This window comes from Neomonachus schauinslandi, chromosome 1 (assembly GCF_002201575.2).
Source record: "Neomonachus schauinslandi chromosome 1, ASM220157v2, whole genome shotgun sequence".
NCBI lineage: Eukaryota > Metazoa > Chordata > Mammalia > Carnivora > Phocidae > Neomonachus > Neomonachus schauinslandi.
This window is the reverse complement of record NC_058403.1, coordinates 45,186,181-45,212,232: the sequence shown is the minus strand read 5'-3', so window position 1 is coordinate 45,212,232 and position 26,052 is coordinate 45,186,181. Positions and strand designations below refer to the sequence as shown.

General features: G+C 38.8%; 1 protein-coding gene across 1 annotated transcript in view; it reads left to right on the top strand.

Moving 5' to 3' along the window:
* Nucleotides 1-26,052, top strand: part of DCBLD2 (discoidin, CUB and LCCL domain containing 2) — an 88,118-nt gene that overhangs the window by 59,819 nt on the left and 2,247 nt on the right. Inside the window, exons 4-14 of the mRNA XM_021687958.1 lie at nt 5,353-5,404; nt 7,863-7,935; nt 8,253-8,386; nt 10,039-10,079; nt 10,923-11,138; nt 12,121-12,245; nt 16,825-16,975; nt 17,743-17,829; nt 17,978-18,103; nt 21,488-21,581; nt 23,500-23,549. Coding sequence (XP_021543633.1) covers nt 5,353-5,404; nt 7,863-7,935; nt 8,253-8,386; nt 10,039-10,079; nt 10,923-11,138; nt 12,121-12,245; nt 16,825-16,975; nt 17,743-17,829; nt 17,978-18,103; nt 21,488-21,581; nt 23,500-23,549 — 1,149 coding nt within the window. The remainder of the gene's footprint in view (nt 1-5,352; nt 5,405-7,862; nt 7,936-8,252; nt 8,387-10,038; nt 10,080-10,922; nt 11,139-12,120; nt 12,246-16,824; nt 16,976-17,742; nt 17,830-17,977; nt 18,104-21,487; nt 21,582-23,499; nt 23,550-26,052) is intronic.

Below are 26,052 nucleotides of genomic sequence, written 5' to 3'. Positions count from 1 at the left end.
CTGAAGCCTGCCTCATCTAGAAAGCTTTGTAGGGTTAAGGAAGGCAGCAGATATTAGGGAGGCTCTTAGAGAAATTATAATTACACTCACTTTGGGTTAGACTGTACTGCTAAGACTCGTGTAGAATCTACGCTATAGATGCCAGTTCTCCTTCGTGCTGCACAAGGAAAAGAATAGAACACCAGTCAGCTTCAGCAGAACCCCTGAGGGCATTCTGCATCCTACTGCTGCTACTCTCTATGGCCCAGAGCACCCCAATGAAGTACACTGTATGTTTAGTGTTTTGTGTAGTAATATATTTGTTATAAATACTCTTTTTTTATGTATAATATTTGATTAAGAAAATTTTTTAAATCCCATACAGACGCTCTTAGTTGAGAAGGGAGTAAATTATATACTGCCTTGCACTTTGAACATATCACTGATTTTCTGGCATTACAGGACATCTTCCAGTGGGTCCACTGTGACAATTCACTTGACAATGAGTACTTTATCATTACTTACTATTATAATCACTGCCTAAGCACTTTACGTAAAATAAGTTCATCTTTTAATTTGCTGTGGCCAGAAACCTTAGCATTGTCTTTGAGTCTCTCCAATTTTATATCCATTAGCCACTTCTCAGAGTCTGTATGTACATATATCCGCTTCTGACCACATCTCAACACCTCCGCTACTGCCACTCCCATTCACGTCACCATCTACTCCTACCTCAGTTATGGCAAGAGATTTTTTTGCTGACCTTTCTTTCTGTCCTTTCTCCCCTTCAACCTACTCTCAACCCAGTGGTGAGTATGATCCTATTAAAATGAAGGTCTCATCTCACTTTGTTCAATGTCCTTACCTCCAGGATCCTATAGGAGATGGCTTCTCATTCCTCGTCTGACTTCTCTTAATTGTCTTTCCCTTGTTTCCTGTGGCAGCAAACATGCTAAGTGTGCTTCCTCTGCCTATTCTGTGTTATCCCCACACATACTGCACTCCCTCACCTATTTTAGAGTTTTATTTACCTGCCACCTTCTCAGTAAGGTCTGTCCTGACCATGTTACTTAAAATCGCAACCCCTTAACTTTTCCTACCTGTCTTTCCTTATTTTTTCTAATGTGTTTATCACCTGCTAACAATATGTCTGTTTCTTATTCATACTGTTTTCTCTTATCCCTCACATAGGGTACACTTCCTATATGCAGAGATTTTTGTCTGAGTGTTCTTTGCTTTATCTCTAGTACCTAGAACAACACCTGGTCATAATACATACTAAGTATTTGTTGAGTGAATGAATGAACAAATGAATAAACAAGCAGACTGCCAATCCCAGCCCTTTTTCTAGGCTTTATTTTTCCCTCAATGCACATGTGCTCTCTATAAAGGAAGGGTGTTACTACTTTTATGATAGCTTCTTTTTCTTCATTTTTAAAGTTATTACAGTTTTATTATACCGTACATTTCACCTACTCAAAATATACAGTTCATTGATTGTCAGTATGTTCGCAGTTGTGCAGTCATCACCATAGTCAATTTTAGAACATTTTCATCACCCCAAAAGAAGCTCTGTAGTCACTAGTGGTCATTCCCCATTCCCTACCCCTTAAATCTCTCCCTCTCCAGTCCTAGGTAACGACTAATCTACTTTATTCTCTATAGATTTACCTATTTTGGATATTACATATAAATGGAGTCATACAATGTGTGGTCTTTCGTGGCTGGCTTCTTTTTACTTAGCATGTTTTCAGAGGTCATGTTGTAGCATGTATGAGTACTTCATTCTTTTTTGTGGCTGAGTAATATTCCATTGTATGGATATACCACATTGATCCATTCATTAGTTGATAAACATTTGTGTACAGGTGTTTGTATGGATATATATTTTCATTTTTCTTGGGTATATTCTAGTAGTGGAATTGCTAGGTCATATGGTATCTATGTGTTTACCCTTTTTAAATTAATTAATTATTTTTAAAGATTTTTATTTGAGAGAGAGTAGAGTGAGAGACAGAGATTGAAAGCATGAGCGGGAGTGAGGGGCAGAGGAAGAGGGAGAAGCAGACTCTCTGCTGAGCAGGGAGTCCAACGTGGAGCTCGATCCCAGGACCCTGAGATCATGACTTAAGCTGAAGGCAGACACTTTGACTGAGCCACCCAGGCACCCTTACCCTTTTTTAAGAAACTACTAAACTGTTTTCTAAAGCAGCTACACCATTTAAAAATCCCTCAAAAAGTGCATGTGGGTTCCAATTTCTTTTCTCCACGTCCTTTTGATTCTGGACATCCCAGTGCGTCTAACGTGTCATCTCATTGTGACTTTGATTTGCATTTCCCTGATACTTAGTTATGTTGAGAATCTTTTCATGTGCTTATTGGCCATTTGTATATCTCCTTTGGAGTAGTCTATTCAGATCCTTTGCTCATTTTTAAGTTGGGTTGTCTTTCTAAAATCAAGTTGGAATAATTCTTTATTGGGTACTAGATGCTTATCAGATTATATGACTTGCAAATATTTTCTCCCATTGTGCAGATTATCTTTCTCTTTCATGATAGCATTCTTTGAAGCACAAAAGTTTTTAATTTTGATGAAATTCAATTTATGTATTTTTATGTGGCTACTTATGTTTTTTTGGTATCATAGCTAAGAAAACTGCTTAATCTAAGGTCTAGATTTACACCTACAGTTTCTTCTAAGAGTGTTATAGTTTTGGCTCTTAAATTTAGACCCCCTTTACTTTTTGTATGGGATCACAGGTAGGGGTCCAGTTTTATTCTTTTGCATGTGGATATCCTCTTGTCCCAGCACCATTTGTTAAAAAGACTTATTCTTCCTTCCCACTGAATTGTTTTGGCATCCTTATCAAAATCAGTTGGCTTTAAATTTAGAATTTATTTCTGGACTCTCACTTCTGTTCCATTTGTTTTAACTTTTTATACATTGCTATCAGAAGGCTCTGAGGCAGATGGTTTCTTTTGAGCTGTATTCATCCTGCCTAAGCTGTGTTATTAGCTGGGAGCCTTGTAGTAATAATGGTTTTCTGGAAGGCTGTTTACTTGGGAAAAGCTTTCAGGAAAGACACGTTTTAAAGCATCTTAATTGCAGGCTTGAGGTTTTCCTTGCCTCTTTGGAGTTATAAAGCTCAGTATTTGTAATCATGATTTTCTGTCTTTAGTCTTCTTGGCTTTCCTCATAGCTGTCCATTTTGAATTCCTATTTTCCTCCTAGGGACCTCTTTTGAGCCACCCTGGAATTTGAAAGCAGTGGTCAAGTGAGTTGCATACATTTGCATGGACTTAGAATAAAACCCTGTCCTGATCCAGTATATCTGTAGTTGACCAGCATTCCAGCATGTGGCCTGAAAATAATGGGGCCAGCTGGCAGTCGTCTTGTGGTTTTGAGGCCACGTTGGACCACACAGGTACCTTTGCATCCCAGGCTATTAGATTGCCAGGAATAACCAGGGTATAGGTAATTTAGTGTGTCTGCTTTTCTCAGTCATTCAGCCAGGTAGTCGTGAACCCCTATCCAGGCATGTATTCTCTTAAACTCCTAAAACACAGATTTAATCATCATTCAAGGGCCTGTGGTGTATTAATCCATTAATCATGTAATTGCTCTCAAAATATCACTTTCCTGTTGGTCTAACAGTTGTGCTGAGTTCTTCCAAGATACATTTCATTTGGGTGATAATCATGTAATTTCTTCAGAATTATAGAATAATCCATTATCTATGCTTGCTGTGGTGGCCATTAATTTAATGAATATTTGCAGGGTGCCTGGGTGGCTCAGTCGGTTAAGCATCTGCCTTCGGCTCAGGTCATGATCCCAGGGTCCTGGGATCGAGTCCTGCATCGGGCTCCTTGCTCAGCAGGGAGCCTGTTTCTCCTTCCGCCTGCCATTCCACCTGCTTGTGCTCTCTCTCTCTTTCTGACCAAAAGAAAAAAAAAACTAACGACTATTTGCATGCCATCAGTGTGCTAGGATCCTGTGGGGTATTATCTCCTCAGTGTATTGTCATCCTTAGCACACTTGTTCGGCCAGGCATTTATATGTGAAATCACTTACCTTTGGGATTGCCTTATTAGGGCCTTAGAGGTTTACCTCCATACAAGTTAGTCCATGATTGTACTTAGCCAAACATGCTAACAGTCACAAACTGTTATTCATCCATTTATTCAATAAATGTTGAATGAAAGCCTCCTGTTATGCCAAATGCTGTGATTGCTGCTGACCAAACAAAGGTGAGGACTGACAGCCTTCTCTGTCCATAGACCAGGCATCATAAAATGATGTTGCTTAGAATCCTACAACTGCATAGTGGATTTTTCTTACATAACACTTCGTACTTTGAGAACACATAATAGTCACCTACTCATTAAAACAACCAAAAAAATCTTAGGTGCCTACTATGTGCGAAAGGTGTTTGACTTGTGAAGATGAGGAACAGCTTCTGTGAGGAAGCGACAGTTAAGCCAGCAAGGCTAAGGGACAGTGGAAAATCATCCCATAATCGAGAGGGCAGCATGTGCCAGAGGGACCAAAGGCGGCTAGTATGGCAGGAAACCAGCACAGGTACAAAACAAGACTTAGACAGGACCAGGCCGCCACTTTTACCCAGCTTACGAACTAAGTCTTAATGAAACAGGTTAGCTCTTATTCAGATTTGATTTCTAGATAGAAATGTTAAGTTTTAGAGTTCCTTCTTATTTAGATCATTGTTTCTTCAACTTTACTGTGCTTAAGAATTACCTAAAGGACTTGTTAAAGCAGATTTTTGGGTCTCCACTCCCAGAGATTCTGTAAGTCTGGATGGTGTTCAAGAATTTGAATTTCTATTAAGTTTGCAGAAGTTACTGGTGCTGCTGGTCCTGGCCTTCCCGTTTTTACTTAGAAATATATTCCTAGATTTTCAGTATCCTTTCAGTTCCTTAGAGTAACAAAATTAATTCGTCTGTCTTGTCATTGTTTTCCTTGTGTATAACTAGTAAAGGATCATTTTTTAGTTATATAATTATTTTTCTTTTTTCAGGAGCTGTATTTTATAGAAGTTATTTTAAGTCTATATATTTATACTTACCTGTGTACCTTATGTATGTGTGTATATATGTATATATGTACACACAGGACTCTATGAGGTGATGTGGTAACAAACTGTATTGGAGAGGCATAGCCCCAGAAATCAAGATACTTAAAATCAAAAAGAAATCGTGACTAACAAAAACTTGTAAGAAGTTACTAGTCCTACCTTGACAGCTGTTGAGATTTAAAATTTAGAACAGTATCATTTGGGATTTGGAAAGAGTTGGTGTTTCAGTAAGAGTAAGCCTATGTATTATTGAATCCGTTTTTTATTTTTGTTTTTCTAGATCTAATTACTTGTTTAGACACTGCATCCAGTTTTTTGGAACCTGAGTTCAGGTATGACGATATTTGTGACTTTTTTTCCCCTTAAATGTTACTCTTCACTACTCCATCATTATTCTTATACACTTAGGTTTAATATACATTAATATATGTGTCACAGGTGTGACAGATAATCATTGTTGTAAGACGTCAATAAATTAGAGCTTATTTAAAGCCATTGAGTTACCATATTTAAATTTTGCTTTAATTGTAGCATTTGGATCTTCTCTATAACGAAAGTATAATTTCAGTATACTTCAAAAGTAGAACTAGTTGCTTTTTCAAAATCTGGCAAAACTGCTAATGAAGTTAGAGGAGCTAACTTTTTTTTTTCCTCAAAAAAGGGAAGAGAACGATTTAGGCTATGACAGAATTCTTCAGTGTTCTTGCCCAAGCAGCATTTCTACTACTGTTTGCCTGCTTTATGTCCTTGTCTCTTGTCTGGACTGGGATTCCCTTCTATTTGATTTTCCATTTCTAACCTTTGCTGGCTTTTATTCTGCCACTCACATTGCTGCCAAGTTTCATTCTAAAATAAATGCCTGATCATTCCCCTACTTTAAAATCTTCAGGAGCTCCTTATTATTAAGACAAAATGCCATCCAGATTTCTTAGCCTAGGTTTCAGGATCCTTCCCAGGTAGTCCTTGGATCATTTTTCCAGTCTCATGTACTTACGGATTTTTTTTTTAAGATTTATTTATGTATTTATTTTAGAGAGAGAGGGAGAGAGTGAGCCTAAGGCGGGGGGAGGGTCAGAGGGAGAAGCAGACTCCCCACTGAGCAGGGAGCCCGATGGGGGACTCGATCCCGGGACTCCAGGATCATGACCGGAGCCAAAGGCAGACGCTTAACCTACTGAGCCACCCAGGTGCCCCTGTACTTATGGATTCTTGACACTGCTCTGAGCTCTCAGAACTTTTACCCGGAATTGCTTTACTCCTCTCTGCTTGGCAGCTTTATTCTCATCTTCTAAGACTGGTCTCACTCACCTCCCCCCAACTTGCTACCGTTCCTCAAAGAGCAACCTTTATTTTGTCTTCAAGTATAGTTCTCTGCCTGTGGGATGGGTGTGCTCGTCAGCACTTACAGAGGATCCCGGTGAGCCGAGGTGACTCTGGCATCAGTGTCTGGCACACAGCCCTGCCACCGGGTCTTGGAGCCTCTGCTCTCAGCTCCAGCATCCCCACCCACAGGCAAGCTGCCGTTTGCTCTTGCCTGGGCCGCTGCGCCGCCAGCCCACTGAGGTCTCAGCTTCTCCTCAGGGTTCCTTCCAGTCTCTTTCTTCTCGGGAGCCCGAATAATCTTTTTCAGAAATGTGTGTGTAAGCCTTAAAATCCTTTATTGACTTCCCATTTTTACTTAGAAATATATTCCAGACTCTTCGCCCTAGCTCACAAGGCTTCTGCACGATCTGACTCCTGCCCACCTCTTCAACCATCTCTCAAACTACTGTTACCTTTTAGTTTTACAGTATCACTGTACTCTGCCTGCACTGGTCATCCCAGTTGAAGACACACACAGGCCACCTCACCTCATGGGCACACTGTTCTGTCCATTAGGCTGCATTTCCCTCCCTTCACTGAGGCTTTGCTTCCTCAGAGCCCCATTTCCTGACTTTGGCAGTGCAGAGCCCTGTGTAAGAGCATCGACTCTGGAGCCCATATGCCACTTACCAGTTATGGGACCTGGGCACACTGTTTCTCAGTTTCCTCGTCTGTAAAATGAAGATAATACTAATACCTACCATTAGGGTTCTTGTGTGGGTTCCTGAGGTACTCAGAAGGCCGCCTGGCACAAAGTAAATTTGCTGAATGTTTGTGTTACTTTTATTAAGCTTGCTTCCTCTGGGTTATTTCATGGAGTGTCTTTTCTTCGTAGAATCATAATCTGATTAATGACTCTTTGAAGTATTAGTTTAATGTCTTCCCCCTGACCTCTGGAGCGTAAACCCAGGGAAGACTGGGCCATATTTATTTGGTTGATGTTTGTAAACCCAATACCTAGCACAGCCCAGCACTCAACAGACAACATACTAGACATTTGGGTAAATGTGTTGAGTGGGTGGGTGGGTGAGTGAGTGAATACATGACTGAATGCCAAACATTTTTAAGTCACATTTGATCAGTAGTGGGTTGGTGAAATAAATTGTGGTTTATCCACAAAATAGAATAGCAGGTAGCTGTTAAATATGAATAGGTCTTATAGTAAAAATATGTCTGCCATTCATTATGAAGTAAAATAAAGCAGTATGTAGAATATGACACAGTATTTTGAATATGTGGGTGAAGATGTTTTATATGGATGGATGGAATAAAGTGTGAAAGGGCTTTTTAGAAGTAGTGCTTCTCAGGGTAGTGAGATTATAGTATTTGAATGAACTGAGAAATGAATATGTGATTTTTTTTTGTTGTTCTTTTCCCCCAGTAAGTACAGAACTATTTTATACCCTTTAACTTGTTTTTATTTCACAGTAAGTACTGCCCAGCTGGTTGTCTGCTTCCTTTTGCTGAGATATCTGGAACAGTCCCTCATGGATATAGAGATGTAAGTCTAAGCAACGTAGACTTATGTTCAAGCTGTGATAGAACTTTTCATTTTTTTAACTCCAGAATATGTTGATGTACCTTGTGTGTATCTTTCATCTCGATTTATTTTCTAGGAAGTATTTCTTTTTATCATGGATGTGATGTTTTATTCTTCTTCTTGTGCTACAAGTCTGTACTCTGTTACCACATCGGTAATCCTGTGTTTACTGAGAAAACTGCCCCAGTCAACTCATTTCTTGAGGAAGCCTAAGTGTCTTGTTCATAAATTATCAAAAGAAAATTAAATACTAATCTTTTGTTTTTCCTTTCCTCAAGTCCTCGCCCTTGTGCATGGCTGGTGTGCACGCAGGAGTAGTGTCAAACGTTTTGGGTGGCCAGATCAGTGTTGTAATTAGTAAAGGTATCCCATACTATGAGAGTTCTTTGGCCAACAACGTCACGTCTGTGGTGTAAGTATATACGTTATTGGTCATATAAGGAAGGGTGTGGGGCAGGGGTGGGACAGCAGTTAGTTAGACCTCAGCAACATCACTGTTAACGGCGTTCAAGAAATAACATTTGTGTGATGAGCCCTCCCATTTTTGTGTGCTCCTTGTCCGCATGTACTGAAGAGGACAGGCAGGGTCGCACCGGGAGTCATTTAGAAGGATGATTTGTTCTTTTCTGAATGTTGAAAATGTCTAGAGTAAAGGTCTAAAAGTCTGTGGCCAAATTTTTACTGCATTTTAAAGATTAGAAGGCATAACTGCTCTGTTTCTTACAGCCAGTGTGACCTAGGATGGATTGAGGATAACTGAAATACTCTTGAATATAAATTAAATTTTGACGTAAATCAGAGGTAGTCGTATTATGAATCCTCCTCTCCTCCAAAGAGAATATTTGAAGAGTGTATTTTTATAGTCACTACAGTGATCTGTTTTATGAAACATAGACTAGGCATCAAAAGCAGGAAAAGTTGAAACATTAAATAGAAATGTAATACTTGGAATCTGTTTTAGTAAATCTTGCCTGTCACATGGGCTCAGTCCTCTAGACAATACTAAGCCTAACTGAAACCAGGTTCTCTTCAGAGGTTCTAGGCCAGTTTTCATTCAGAAGATGAGAGCATGATCCATATCCATGACTGTGATAAAACAGGAGTCACCGAACTTTTCCTGTAAAGGACCAGCTAGCAAATATATTAGGCTTTACGGGCCACCCATCCCTGTCACTTATTCTTTCTTGGTTTATATAAGACTCTTTAAACGTGTAGAAACCATTCTGTGCTCACTGGCCATACAAAACAGGCCATCCATGAGCGAGCTATCATTTGCCCATCCCTGGTATAGAGTTAGCAACCTTTCCTTCTCTTGGTTTCTTCTAGATGATTTTATGCAGACCTTATCATTCCTTTCCCCTCTTCTGCCTTTAGAAATAATTTTTTTTGTCAGTTCTTTCTTTCATACTTTAAGAAAAAAAGGACAGGTTGCATCCACTTGTAATAATGCTTTGAATGTTTTGTGCTGAAGCAGGAGCAGACACTGATGATTTTATCCCCCCAGGTTCTTTAGAGTCCTTGGTAAACTGGTCATGTGTCCCATGGCTCCATTCTCCCCAACTGCATTTACTTGCCTGTTACTTTGAAATCCAGATGCGTGTTGCATTGTAACACTGAAACTTGTTCTTAGCTGTTTATATCCTATAACAGATGCAGTCTCTCCTGTTTGTAGCCAGCTTTTTTTCCCTTTACCCCCAGGAAACTTAAGCCTCATTCTCTGGGAATTACAGTGTACTTGCAACAAAAGCAAATGATGCAGAGGAGTTTGAGGAATGAAAGATAAATAAGTACATATTAAAGGTTACGTGGGCATACTTGCACATTTCATGTATGAAACAGGCACTAGATACTTGTAGAAAATTGTTTCTGCTGATTTCAGAAGTTGTTCTGCTTTGAAATGAGACTTTTTTTGGCTAAGAACAGCATCAGTTGTCAAATATGTGGCCATAGAATATCCTTAGTTCTTTATACAGTAAAACAAAAACAGAAGAAAAAGTTTTACTAAGACAAATATGGGGAAGTCAATATATGAGTGTCACCAAGAACAACTTTTCTGTCTTTCAGGGGACACTTATCTACAAGTCTTTTTACATTTAAGACAAGTGGTAAGCCTCTCATGGACTTTGTAACTTATTATAATTTGTGTAATAGTTAATATTTTATAAACTATCATGCAATATGCCAATTGCTGTTTTGTTTTGTTTTGTTTTGTTTTTGTACCTTCCTATATGTCACGATAATATAATGGGTGGAATAAACTGGAGGTTTTATATTAATAGGGAAATGATCATGTAAGCAAGGAAAGTTACTTAGGAAAGTTGATTTTTTAATATGTCTGAAGGAGTAATTAATTCAACAGAAAATACTTATTGAGTGCCTTTGATTTGTCAGGCACAGTCCTGGTGCTAGTGAAACAAAAGTGAGCGGAAATAAACAAAATCCTCCTTTCTTGGAGCTTAAATACTGGTATTGAGAAATTGACAGTAAACAGTAGATAAATAAATTACTACATATGATATACTCTTTATAATATTATAGAAGGTGTAGAAAAATAAGGAAAGAGGATAGGCAATGCAGGAGGGACTGGTCTGGAGTTTTAAGTGGGGTCACGGTAGGGCCTCGTGGAGAATGTGACATCTGAGCAAACACCTAATGGCAATAGGGAGTGAGTCATTCACTGGTCTGGAATTAGTGTCCCAGGGAGAGGATAATGTATTGCCATTAAATTGATGGTTATTGCTTGTGAATAAATATGTATGTACATTGCCTGATGAGACACAAAGACATGGACCCAAGAAACATTTGCCTACTTTTGAAATTCCTCTATTACAGTATATTACTAGCATAGTGTATGTTAATTGCATGTACAATAGGAAGTTTCCATTGAGCAATTAATACAGATTGTGAATTTTTATCTGGAAACCAAATTACTGTCTTTTTTCTTTCAGGTTGTTATGGAACACTGGGGATGGAATCTGGCGTGATTGCTGATCCTCAGATAACAGCATCATCTGTGCTGGAGTGGACTGACCACACAGGCCAAGAGAACAGCTGGAAACCCGAAAAGGCCAGGCTGAAGAGACCTGGGCCTCCTTGGGCTGCTTTTGCCACTGATGAGTATCAGTGGTTACAAATAGATCTGAATAAAGAAAAGAAGATAACAGGTTAAGAGACATAATTTTCTAGAATGATTTATAGTTCTGATTTTGTTTGGAAACCTGATGACATCTAAGATTTTCATAGAAAATTAGGTCACCGCAGATTTAATTGTATGGTTTTAAGTTCTCTTTACTGGTGTTAAATATTCCTGAAGGTGGCTTTATAAAACGTGGCCGAGGAAAGAAGTTGGTATTTGATTTTTATTAGCTTTTCTTTTTCATTGTAATAAGATTCTTTAAAGGTAGTGTTTCAATTAAGTGATCTTGACATTTGAAATAACCATCTCTTAGAGTCATTAAAAGAAATTTATATTCAAGGAGTTCATTTTAAGTGCTATAAATAATATTCTTCATGTGCTGAATACAAATTTATTTGGAGCAGTTTATCAAATGGTCAGAATAATTTATTAGAATTGGGTTAGGTAATTTTGTTAAAGATTTATTTTGATATGGTACTGGAAAAAATAATTGTTTTAATCCATTCATTCCCAGGGAGTCATTGTTACTTGGTAGGTGAGATATATTTTACAGTGATATGAACACAAGCTGTCAAAATAGAATAGTCCTTTCCTTATGTGCACCCATAATTTTTGGCACTTTTTTTTTTTTTAAAGATTTTATTTTTTGAGAGAGAGAATGAACAGTGGGAAGGGACGGGGTGGGGGGGAGAGAGAGAGAGAGAAGCAGGCTCCCCGCTGAGCAGGGAGCCCAGTGCGGGACTCGATCCCAGGACCCTGGGATCATGACCTGAGCCGAAGGCAGACGCTTAACTGACTGAGCCATCCAGGCGCCCTAATTCTTGCATCTTTACAAGGGAACAAAACCAAGGATTTAGTTGCTGTTATAATGAAACCTTGCACTTAGAGATGGTAACATGCTTTTGGCAAAAATGTTTTAACAGTGTACTTTAGGTGTTTGTGCTTCAATGCTGAACAGACTTTAAGGATCAGACCATGTGCACTAATGAAGGCAACTTTCCATTCCCCAGGCATTGTAACCACTGGCTCCACCATGGTGGAACACAATTACTATGTGTCAGCTTACAAAATTCTATACAGTGATGATGGACAGAAATGGACTGTCTACAGAGAACCTGGTGTGGAGCAGGATAAGGTAAAATGATTGCCAGGGTATTTTAAAAAATGGGCCTTTGCCAAGAATCACAGAAGCTCTCCTGTGTGATGTTCAAGTTAGCTATCATTTGGTCTTTGTGCTCTTCTGGTTATTTTAGGCTGTGTTGGTTATTAGCCTTATTCTTCTAACTATAGTTAGGAAATTCTCAGTGGTTCTAGGTCCCTTTTGATGATTGTTAACATTTTTAACTCAATTGTTTAGGTACTTTATTAAAATATTCTAAAAAGGAGGGGTACCTTGCTGGCTCAGCCGGTATAGCATGGGACTCTTGATCATGAGTAATGATCAGGGTCATGAGTTCAAACCCCACACTGAGTGTAGAGTCTACATGAATGAATGAATGAATGAATGAATGAATGACTAATTTTCAGTAAGTGGTGATAACTTACTAAAAAAAAAAATTCTAGAAAGGAACTTGTAATTTCTTGTCTTGAGTTTTTCTTGTTAATCCACAGAATGATGGAGAGCCTAATTTGTTCCCAGATTTCTTCTATGTAGACAAGGGGGACAAAAGACAAAAGCTAGAGGCAAAAGTGCATTATAGTGTTGGATATAGACTTGAAAGGTCATTTCAAGATCACCTTACCAAATTTTGTCTTAGAAAACTTCTGTTTTGTCCTACCTGAAGAATTTCCTTAACTTCTGTGTTAATTATCAAATTGTTGTTTTAGTTAGGAGACAGTGATAATGCAGGGATGCTCCAGAGCAGATGATAAGGGGTGGGGAGTAGGGAGAAGTGGCTGTCCTCTAGATAGCACTTTCACCCAGGCTCCTGGCCCATGATCCACCACAAGACCTTGTAACTGGGGGAGTCCTTGTCCTCGAGGAAGGTAGATTTCTTCTTATCTAGAATTGAAATTATAAGCACAAATTTTTTTAATGAAACTTCCCTGAGTTTTGTTTCAGTTATATGATACTATCTGTTCTCTATCATATATACGATTTGCTAATATATCTTCAATTACCACTTTTCTTATCTCTCTATTCAGAAAACTCCAGGGGCTCCTTATAATCTGTCATATGGATCTAAACTCTTCCGTTGTTATTCAAGGCCTTCTTCCCTCTCTTCTGCCTGATATCACATGACCTTCATCTGTGGTGAGGCTCTACCCATTGAAGTAAATAACAGTATTGTCTTTATACCTATCTTCCTTCTGCTTAATAACCCCAAACTTGGCTGCTTTTTACTCTGGGCACATCCATACTTATTTATAGAATATTTATTATACTTGTGGAATATAGTTAATTTTTTAAAATTATAAGAATTATTCATGCTTATATTGTAAAAACATCTAGCACCATTGAATTATGTTTCTGAAAAAGACTCTCTTTTGCTGCATTTTTTGAAAGAATTTCATAAGGTATAGAATTCTAGGTTGATGTTTTTCCCTCCACACTTTAAATCTGCTGTTCCACTGTTTTCTGGTTTGCATTTTTCCAGTGAGAATTCTATCTTTCATACCTTTGTTCTTCAGTATGTAATGTGTCTTTTTATTCCTTAGGTGTTGTTAAGATTTTCTTTTTATCATCTGTTTTAAGCAATTTGATTATGATGTGCTTTTGTGTAGTTGTCTTCATGTTTCTTCTGCTTGGGTTTCTTTGAGCTTCTTGGATCTGTTGGTTATAATTTGCTTCAAATTTGGAAAATTGTAGGCCATGTTTTCTCAAATTTGTTGCCTCCCTAATTCTAATTACATGAATATTATGACTCTTAAAAGATGTCTCGCAGTTTACTGATGCCCTGTTCATTTTTTTTTTTTTTAATCTCTCTCTATGTTCTAGTTTGGAAAATTTTATTGTTTTGCCTTCAAGTTCACTAATCTGTTCTGTAACATCTAATCTATTAATCCTATCCAGTGTACTTTTATCTTCAGTGTTGTACTTTTACTTCTAGATTTTCAGTTTTGGGCTTTTAAAATTTTTTCCAAGTTTCTAGAAACTGAGCATGTTTACGCTTTTTTCTGCCCCTAAAACATATGGAATATATAGTACCTCTTTTGATGCCCTTATCTGCTGATTCTGTCTACTTATGTGTGACATGTGGGTCTTTTCATGTTGATGGATAATATGGGTCATATTTTACATACCTGGTAATTTTTTATTGGTTGCCAAACATTATGAACTTTTACATTGTTTGGTGCTAGGTTTTCTATTATTATTTATCTGATTTTGAGCTTTATTCTGGGACATGGGTTAACCTGGAATAATTGGAATTGTTTGATCTTTTTAAGGTCTGCATTTTAGCTTTCTTAGGCAGGACCTGAGCAGCTTTTAGTTCTAATTTTTTTTCTACTGTTAGTACTGTTCCAAGTACTCAACCCAAAGTCTCATGTATTATGAGTTTTCTCCACGATATCTGTCGGTAATGTGAACTGTTCCCAACCCTACCTAGCTCTGAGAATTGTTCTGCTGGCTCCTTTCCAGCAGTTCTTTTCCCATCCACAGATGGTTTCTTTACATGCAACTGAAGATTTAAGGGGAAACCCCCCTACAGATCCGAGAAGACTCTTTTTCTCTCTCTCTGCAGCTATCTTCTCTCCTATACTCTATCTTACAAATTCTAGCTATCTTGGCCTCTCCATCTCTGAGCTCAGTGTCCTCATTTTGGTGAGACCACCAAGGCTCTCTCCGGACAATATTGGGAAAATAGAAAGGCTCACCTCATGTGTTTCTCTTCTCTCGGGGATTAAAGCCCTATGCTGCCTGTTGTCCAGTGTTGAAAAACCCTTGTTTCATATATCTGATTTTCAGATGTTTAAGGCAAAGAGTAAACTTAGTCCCTATTAGTCTGTCCTGGATAGAAGTGGAAGTCCTTACACTGAATTATACAGAATACCAGTCTCTTGCCTCACATTAGCCCATCTGCTCCCTCATCTGCCTCCAACTCAAGAGTAATTGGTGTATTCATTTTCACACCCTTTCTAAGCATGCACACATGCATAAGCACATAGACTGAGACAGCTTTTGGGTTTGTTTTCAGAAGATAGGAATGAATATACAACTTGCTTCATAATATATTGCTTTTTAATAGCGTGCCATATCTGTGTGTGGTAATATCCTGTAAAATTTAAGTACCTTGAGAGTGGGAACTTGGACTTCCATTTCCATCTTTATCCTCATGACTCCTTGCAGACCTTGCTACACACAGGGGCTTATAATAAATGCTCATATATTATAGCAGATCTTTTTTACTTAGTTTATATAAAATCCTTTTCCTTTAAGGTTTTTTATAAAAATGAAACTGTGGTGTGGAATAAGACCTCAGGGATAGTTTTCATGTCCTAAAGTGATTACTGTTCCTGTAACACTAATGTAATAGACTGCAAATATTTGCCTTCATTTTATTTCAGAGTAATAGCTGAGGAAATAATGGGAGTTTACTAGTTTGGAAATTATTATAACTTCAAAACAAACCTTGTAGAAAATGAAGGCTATTAACACGTCTTAGAAGTTTACAATCTAATGCTTTGTGAATCAGCCAAAAGAAAATAGCTACATTTGGACATGACTTAATGGAAGAGTTAAACATTTACTTGCTCTCACATTAACTGATAAAATACAAACCACTTTGATTTTAGGCAGGTATCTATTTATTAGTAGCCTTTAGAAACTAGCCGGTGATTTGGCCTAAAGGAACAAGGAGGACTTTTCGCTTAATGGAGCCCTAGAGTTCAGTCAGGAGACTCGGACTCAAGTCACTGCTCGGTCATTGACTGGTTATGCAGTCCGTTTACATTCTGGAGCTGCACTTTTCTGGGTTCTGCCTACTTCATGGGGTTGTCATGGAGAACAGCTGAGTTACTTATATGAAAATGCTTTTGTAAATAAGAGCTCTTGCAGTGTTACATACTATCATTATTTGCTTGAAATGGTTGAGGGGATGAAGTAGTCACTTGAAATCGTATTCGTATAATACATATATATAATGCATCCATTGCTCTTTACTTAGGATCATTAAAATTAGGCAGGCAACAGTGTTTCAGAATCACGTGTGTAGTTTAGATAGCAGCAGAGAATGAAAATGGATAATACAGGAACTGTCTTTATGTAGTTTCTCCAGTAGGTGGAGGTATATTGCTGTTTTGCATTCCTTAGTGTATGTTCACTTTCTGTCTCTTTTCTGAGAGAAAAAGTATGAGAAGTACACAGTAAAGCATTTCCTCTAAGACCTTGTATGTTCAATTATGCTTTACTTTGAAAATTAATATTTTTAAATAGCTGGTAGTGCCGCAGGACTAGAATTACTGATTTACTACAAGAATTACACTGTCTCACTGCAGCTGAAACATTCTTCTCAAATTGCCAAATTAGCATTTTTGGTATGTTTCAATCATTTTAAAATCATTTTTGTATTCAGTACTCTTAGTTTTTGATGAAGAATGTGCAGCTGCTTAATAGTCCAAATTATGATTAATTTATTTTCTGAGAAATTAATTCTTACGGTCATACTTTACAGATCTCATTTAAGGCCCAAAGCAAAAACCAAAAATATGTTTCAGTGGAACAGTTTAGCCCTGACCTCTGTTGACATAAAGTACCAATTTTTTGTTTTTTAAAGATATTTCAAGGAAACAAAGATTATCACCAGGATGTGCGTAATAACTTTTTGCCACCAATTATTGCACGTTTTATTAGAGTGAATCCTACGCAATGGCAGCAGAAAATTGCCATGAAAATGGAACTGCTTGGATGTCAGTTTATTCCTAAAGGTAAAGCAACAGTATGTAATTTAATTTAAAATGGCTTTGCTATTCTCAGAGAAAATAAGTAGTGATAATATGAGTGTTCGGCTTTTAACTACAATATCTTCTTAAAGAGGATTTTTAAAAGAAATAGTTATCCTATTAAAAAGCCAGTTACCAGAGTGTTTTCCAAGGTTACAAGTGGAAGAAGAGAGCATCGTCAATGAGATAATGAGATGAGATTGCTTTTCAGATCTAGTCTCAATCTTAATTTTTAATCAGGTCCCATGAAGCATAATATTGTACCATTAACACTGATGATTATAACAGTAACCCTAATCTAAGTGCCTTTTCCTTTGAAAAAATTAAAAGTGGAAGTAACTTCCCTCAGTATTCTAGAATATTTTAATACTTTATTTACTGTTTTATCTCCAGAACCTTCCACAATGCCCCCACATAGTGGGCCCTCCACAAACAGTTATTAAATGATTGAATGAGTAGTATGTCAAGCTGTGATGATACTTCTGTAGCTTTAGAGTTTAATGTCATCCACCTCCTCCGTGTTCTACGAAAATTATTTTAAAACAATTTAATTTCATAAAAAGTGAGAAATCCCAGTAAGTTTGTATGTTTAATGCCTAGTATATTTATCCTTCTGGCATATTGCTGTCCAAGATTTAAAATTACTGGGCAGAAATAAGTCCTCTAGGATATGTTGAAGATATTTAAATTACTGTTTTTAGCTATGACTCTTATAAGCAAAATGTATAAACTTTTCTAAACCATTTTTCAAGGTCGTCCACCAAAACTTACTCAACCTCCACCTCCTCGGAACAGCAATGACCTCAAAAACACTACAGCCCCTCCAAAAATAGCCAAAGGTATGCCTCCTTTAAGTGTGAGAATTTGGTATTCCCTGGATTTGTGGTATAATTTTCCATAAATGTATTAAAAGCATCATAAAATAACTTTGTTTTAATCAGATTGATGTAGATAAAAGAATAAAGAGTTACTAAAACTTTTTCCAAGGTCGAGCCCCAAAATTTACTCAACCACTACAACCTCGCAGTAACAATGAGTTTCCTGCACAGACGGAGCAAACAACAGCCACTCCTGATATCAAAAATACTACCGTGACTCCAAGTGTCACCAAAGGTATGCAAATCCAGAAATTAACACCTGTTACATAGTAGCATTTTATATTGTTTATAACTTAATTTTCAGGAGCATTTCCAGCTTTTAAACCCTCAGTTTCTTTTCCTCTTAACTGTATTTCTTTTTTTTTTTTTTTTTGAGGTTTTTTTTTTTAATTTATTTGACATAGAAAGAGGGAACACAAGGAGGGGGAGTAGGAGAGGGAGAAGCAGGCTTCCAGCTGAGCAGGGAGCCCGATGCAGGGCTCGATCCCAGGACGCTGGGATCATGACCTGAGCTGAAGGCAGAAGCTTAACCGTCTGAGCCACCCAGGCGCCCCCTCTTAACTGTATTTCTTAAGAACAGAAAAAACTTGGGCGCCTGGGTGGCTCAGTTGGTTAAGCGACTGCCTTTGGCTCAGGTCATGATCCTGGAGTTCTGGTATCGAGTCCCGCATCGGGCTCCCTGCTCAGCAGGGAGTCTGCTTCTCCCTCTGACCCTCCCCCCTCTCATGTGCTCTCTCTCTCTCTCATCTCTCTCTCTCTTTCAAATAAATAAATAAATCTTTAAAAAAAAAAAAACTTTTATTATTCTCTTTGGAAAAGAAACTGATTACATTGCTCTGATTTCTCTTCTCTGGCGTCATTGTAGAATTGTTCTTTAAATATTTAGAGATGGCTGCTGTATTCTGGGTCTCCTCTTGTGATCTTTTTTTTCCCACCACAGCTAAACACAAGGAGTCTCTATTTCTAGAAATAACTAAAACCATACCAGGAAACAAACTTTTTTTTCCCCCTCTGGTTATATATTAATTTGTTGGATAGGGAATTTGGTGGCAAAAAGGGAAGAAGGAGGAAAAAACCAATTTGGGTGGAAACTGACACTTTTTAAAAAATACTGTGAGTTAATATATTCATTAAAAAACTTCAGTCTATTTTGAAAATGTTTACGATCGTAATTTTTTCATATTATAAATATAAATGTAGTAGAATTTACTTTCAAATTTTATTACCGATAAATAAGGTATTAACACATATGAAACATAATACTTTGATTTTACTAGTTGTTGAAAAACAAAATTCCAGTTGAATTCGGAAGAAACCATCAGTGTCATAGAGGAATTAATTTCAGTGTTGGCAGATCAAGCATTTTCACGAAAGTGCAGAGAAGAGAAAGCAATTCATTCCGAGTAACTTGTGCCACACAGAACTTTATTCATTCTCATTTTCTGAAAATTTGCCTGATTCAGGTAACTCTCTCCAACTTTCCACATATCACTTTTTTTCCCATCTTCTAAGGTATTTTCTAAACAGACCACTTTCTCATGCTGCTGAAAAAGCTAAAGAGAAGCAAGACTTCCTAGAGACAAGAGATCTCAGTGTCCCACAGAACTTATCATTTTACAGAAGATGTCTGTTTGGGCAGAATCCCAGACCACATGTTTGGATAGAAGAACAGTCATTTGAAAGTATTGCTCATCTTAAAGTCTGATTATAGAATCTTAAAATCTCAAGACTAAAACTGTCCTTAAAGTGTTTTCTTCAGAGCTAGCATTCCTGTAAGCTTCAGAAGAATAACAAAGAATGTACAGGTCTTTTCAGTTAAAGACCTCTTGTCTCCTTTTCTCTGGGATGGTGGTATATAGACTTTTTATTCTTTTTTGAACCTAAGCAGATTTTTTGAAACCTCTCATTAAATCGAACTGTATCTACCTGAACCTGATTATTCTCTCTCCAGTTTCACAAATTTTAGGGATAAAGCACATTTACCCTTCTGACTTCTTAGTGCTTTCTAGCCCTGAGTCATGATCTCTGTTTTATGCACTTCTCCTTTTCCATTTTTACATCCAGGCTGAGAGCGATGCTAGAGAAAATCGTATCGTGGTCAGATTTGTGCCACTGTAGCTTCCTGAATCCTCTCCAGGTGGGCCCCTCAGCACCAGCTGGGGGTCTTTCTCTTTCTCCAGTTAGCTCTTCGGTCTCTTCTCAGCAGTCACTTCTCCATGTGTTTCAAACCCTTGACTCAGATTCTTTACTCACTCTCAGTTACCACTTCAACTTTTCAAAGAAAGTAAAAGCAAGTAGAAGGAAACTCCCTGTTTGTGGGGCCTGTAAACTCACCTGCACCCTCTGTCCACTGCGTGGAAGGAGGGAGTTCCTTGTACTGTCCAAGGCTGATCCACCTGTGCCCTTGTTGCCATCCATCCACCTTCTCAGAGGCCTCAGGTTATTGATTATCCTCTCCCTCTCCCGCATCGGCAGCCTCTTTCTCTCTTGGATACAACCATCAGGGTACCTAAGACGCTGTGGTTGAGGCCCCACAGTGTCTGGCGCTTAGCCCCCAGCAGGGATCAGTGGTGGCTGTGGCTGTCCTCACTGCCAGGATGGGGGGGTGGGGGGTGCAAATTAGGGAAGAAGCTGGTGTCTCAAGCGACCTTAGGCAGACCATTTGCTGTATCTGGGCCTGGGCTTCCTTATCTGTGGAGGGAGATAAGAGGATTGAATGATCTCCTAATCCCTGCAGGCTCAAGCATTGTCCTTTTCTGCCCTGTTGATACAATTGGCTTTTTCACACTTAACACTGTGTTGTTATCTTCCCATATCTATAAATATTTCCCCCATCCCCCTAATATACACATTTCCAATTGCTGGATAACATTTTACTATGAGAAAGATATTATGATGTAGTATTCCCTTTCGTTTTGGGGCATTTGGATTATTTCCAGTTTTTCATTCTTGAAGATACAGAAGCCACTTTAAAAATGCATCTTTGAATGCTATCTTAATTTTTTTCTAAGAATAAATTCTAGACATGGAATTGCCAAGTAATCAATTTTTATACATATTGCCCCAAAATGATACAGAAAGTATCCATTTAAAGTCCCATAAAAATAACTGTTTCTTGATATTCTTTCTAACAATTATTCTTTTAAATACTTGCCAATTCGATGAGCAGAAATAGCATCTTATTCTTGTTTTAACTTCTGTTTCTGTGATTACTAGTGAAGCTAACATGTTGAATACTCACGTTTTTTAATTGTATTGCTCATTCATCTCTGCTGATTTTTCTATTGATTAGTTTTGACGTGTAAATTCTGTCATATATAGATGATAGTAACCCTTTATCAGATATTCAGAAATATATTTTCCAAGTTTTTCATTGATCTTTCAGTTTGTCCTGGTGATTTGAAAAGCTACTATGAAAAGTTTTAAGTGTATACAAAGCTGAAGCAAGTAGTGTGACACACTTCCACGTTATCTGTGAAAGCTTCTGCCATTACTCACACACGCCCATTCTCATTTCATGAACAATGTGTGTGGCAGTTTTTGATAGAAAAGCTTTGAAGGATGATGTGGGTAACCTTCCCACTTTATCTTCATGACTCTGCCTTTGGTGTGTTTTCAGATGTAGCCTTGGCTGCAGTCCTAGTCCCGGTGCTCGTCATGGTGCTCACCACCCTCATCCTCGTAGTAGTGTGTGCTTGGCATTGGAGAAACAGGTGAGTCCCTAACCAGCTCACCTGCTTGGTCCTAGAAGGGGTGTTTCCAAGTGTGAAATAAAAACTAGATATACAAGGTGAACTACCATTCACCTTTTTGAGAAGGGGAGAGTTAAGGTAGTTATTAAAGTCAAAATACATTGGTTTCTCCTTTCCATAAAAAATGAGTATGTTCAATAGCATAGTCAGTTACTGAGTGCCTTTATTGTATCAAAATCTGCTTTACGTGCTGGAATATACACGTTAATAAGAACGACAGTCTGACACATAATAATAGTTGCTTAGTAATATTTCCTGAAAGAACGAGACACAACTCCTATCTCCCAGGTGTTTGGCAGGGTTGATTGACAAGACACGGAACTGTAATATGGCTGGAGGAGTTCTTTTTGAAGTGCCGGGGAGCGCAGATGTGAGAACCATGAGAGTTATCTGAAACCTTTTCTGCAGGAAAGAGTAATCCTCAAGTTTGTTTCTCCTTAACGAGAACGTTGGATTTGCCTGGATGGAGGAAGGTAGAGAACAGCCCAGACTCTGCTTGAGCGAAGGCACAGAGACGTGGAGTGCAGGCAGGGCAGTGAGTGCTCACGCGCGGGCGGGGCACGGGAGAGCGCTGAGGAAGAACTGTGCAGGCGCAGCCTGGGCCTGGGTCCGGGAGGGCTTCGGGGACAGAGGGATTCAGGTTTCATTCAGTAGGTGGGGGTCTCCCTGAGGGCGGTGAGGCAGACGGGTGAGATTATGAGATGAGGCGCAACTGTCTGTCTGCTAAGGAAGGAGGAGGGGTCCCAGATGATCGGAAGTCTCTGGCTTGTGCACTTAGACCAGGAGAGATGTCCTGAGTGGAGATGACAAAGCAGGAGGGACAGGTTTGGTGGACGAGAGAGTGACTTCATTCGTTCCCTCAGCTATTTGAGCTCCTGCCTTGTGCTGAGTACCGAGCGTGTGCTGGGAGTCCAGTGTGAGCCCCAGAGTTCACAGGCTGGGAAAGGATACAGTGCAGAAGACGGGCAGCGATGATACCGCCATACACTGCATGCCGCCAGAGGAAACTCAAGTAGCAGCTGGATCCTGGATTCATGGCTGTAGGAAGGCCGTCTGGACAGAGACCCAGCAAGTTACTCTGAGGGCAGGGAAAGTCCAGGGTGCTCTCGGGGAACTGGGTAGAAGCAATAGAAACAGTGAGGACAGCAGCAACAGCTCGTTTTTATACAGAATGAAAGCCGATTTTAGGTATTAGTGTAAGTTCTTCACATGGTTCAATTCATTTAATCCTCAAAACAACCTACAAAGCAGGTACTGTTTTACAGAGGAAGAAGAGACAGTGCATACATGACTTGTCTGAGGTCACCCGGTCCACCCGCAGCAGAGCGGAGTGGTCAGTCAGGCAGTCAAGTCTCATCCGCTACGGTCAAAAGCCCAGAGGGCGAGGATGGGGAGGCGGAAGCAAGTCCTGAGATCCGTTTTGGCTGGTGCTTAAAGGACCCTATGGATGTTCAGATTCTCAGGACAAAGATGGAAATCAATGGATTTTGCATAGTTTGTATTTGAAACTGAAACAGACCTAATAATAACTTTCCCATAAGAACCCACACATCACCTGTGGGTCTTTGATGAGATTCTTTTTATCTACAGTCTTAACCTTTCTTACTCCTTTATCCCTTGAGCGGGAAGTACCTTGGGTAACAGAATAACTATCTCAGGAGATGGTTGTGTAAAATTTATTGAGAGTTCAAAATTTATGAGTTTCAGCAGTGGCGACTTTGAAAGGCAAATGAAACAGAGGACCCTGCCGGGTAGGTCAACAAATGGAAATGTGTACTCCTGACTAACTATTAACTTGAGTGTTTATCCTGCACTTCCAGAGCTGTCTTACTCGTGAATTCACTCTGTTTGCTAACATGTTTTTTCTCTATTTTTCCAGAAAGAAAAAAACCGAAGGCACCTACGACTTACCTTACTGGGACCGGGCAGGTAAGCCAGGACTTTGCACCCCCTCCCACAGGGGAAGTGCCACCCCTCCAGGTGGCAGCAGTGAAAGAGGAGAGCTGTTTTCAGGCCCACATAAACTCCCCAGCACTTGGGAGAAAAATGATCTTCCTCTAACCTTCTGATCATTTTTACTCTTCTATAAAATCTCTTGTAGCCAATAAGTAATGCAATGAAAAGTAAGGATTTCTCGTAATGCGCCCTCTGTTCCTTTTTCCTGGGAAACCTGTGCGGTTTGTGCCATTTGTGCCATGTATCTGTTTTTCTTGAGGAGACCAGCTTTCTTGTGGACTATGTAAGCACTGTGGGCCTGATAGCACAGTGTGTGTGTGTCACTGTGCTGGGGGTACTTCCCAAGTAGAGCCTAGCAGTTTGAGAATCGGGAGGTCGGCCATCTCTGCCGTGATGAGTTGTCGTCTTCTGAACTCTACTCTGTGGGGCAGAGGGCAGCAGGCGACACCAGAGGCCCCCTGCAGGTCTCCTACTTTCCGGTCTCGCTACTGGAACAGTTAAAAGGCAGAAGAGTTCACCGCTGTGACTAACGTAGAAAAAAAGCAGTGGTGGGGGCAGATTCTGTGCTGCTAACACCCCAAGGTAGATCTTGGGAAGTATTTTTTCAGAAAAACTTATCAAAAACCATCCTACAAGAAACAAACTGTATTTGCCTGCACTTTTATAGGAGTGATTTGCTTCTATATATGCTTTTGATAGAAATTTCTACCATGTTCTGCATTGCACTAGATACCCCATCAAAGAAAAAAAAATGAGCTTGAACAACTTAAGGAATTAGAACAAGAACAAACTAAACCCAAAGCTACCAGAAGGAAAGAAATAATAAAGATAAGAGAGAGAAACAAAATGGAGAATGGGAGGAGAGGAGATCGGTGAAATCAAATGTTAGTTCTTCAAAAAGATCGACAAAATTGACAAACTTTTAGATGGAATAAGAAAAAGATTGAAACTACTAAAATCAGAAAAGAAAGTGCAGGCATCACTGCTGATTCTACAGAAATGAAAAGGATTATGAGAGTATTATGAACAATCGTATGCCAAAAAATTGAATGAACTAGGTGAAATTGACAAATTACCAGAAATATAAAACCTACCAAGACTAAATCACAAAGAATAGAAAATCTGAATTGACTTGTATATAACTACTAAAGAGATTGAGTCAATAATCAAAAATCTCTCAGAAAAATCCTACCAAACATTTAAAGGAGAATTAAGCCTTAAAGATTCCACCAAAAAAAAAAAGCTGTTAGCACCAATAACTGAGCCAACTATCAGGATACAAAGTCAACACACCTTTTACCTCCTTGGTTCAGTGAACTCCTAAGTATTAATATCAGTTGCATTTCTGTACACAAGCTGAACAATCTTAAAAGGAAATTATAAAAAGTTTCACTTACATTTGCATCAAAAAGAATAAAATACTTAGTTCATTTAACCAAGGAGGTAAAAGACTTATACAATGCAAACTAGAAACATTGCTAAAGAAATTTTAAAAAGACATAAATGAAAACATACCCTGTGTTCGTGGATTGAAAACTTAATACTGTTAACATGCCAGTACTACCCAAAGTAATCTACAGATTCAATATCAATCCCTATCAAAACTCCTGTGACATTTTTTGTACAAACAGAAAAATCCATTCTAAAATTCATATAGAATTTTAAGGGACTCCAAATAGCCAAGACAGTCTTGGAAAAGAAGAATAAAACTAGAAGATTTCACACATCCTGATTTCAGAATTTACTGCAAAGTTAATCAAAGCAGTGTGGTATTGGCATAAATACACAGCAGTGGAATGGAGAACCCAGAAATAAATGCTCCTAAATATGGACAAATGATTTTTGGCAAGGGTGCCAAGACCATTGGGGAAATGACAGTCTTTCCAACAAATGGTGCTAGGAACATTGGATATCCACATGTAAAAGAATGAAGTAGGACTCCTACTTAACACCCATTTGTAAAAATAAACTCAAAAGTGGATGAAAGAGCAAAATGTATCTTTTTTTTTTTTAAAGATTTTATTTATTTGAGAGAGAGAATGAGAGAGAGAGAGAGCACATGAGAGGGGGGAGGGTCAGAGGGAGAAGCAGACTCCCCGCCGAGCAGGGAGCCCGATGCGGGACTCGATCCCGGGACTCCAGGATCATGACCTGAGCCGAAGGCAGTCGCTCAACCAACTGAGCCACCCAGGCGCCCCAAAATGTAGTATCTTAAACAATAAAACTTGTAGGAAAAAAACACAGGACAAAAACTTGATGACAGTGGACTTGGCAATGGCTTCTTAGCTATGACAGCAAATGCACAATTAACAAAAGAAGAAATAAAATAGACTTCATGGAAATTTAAAAATTTTGTGTGTCAGAATACACTATCCGGAGAGTAAAAAGGCAACCCACAGAATGGGAGAAAGCATTTGCAAATCATGTATCTGCTAAAGGATTCATACCCAGAATATTTAGGGAACTTCTAAAACAC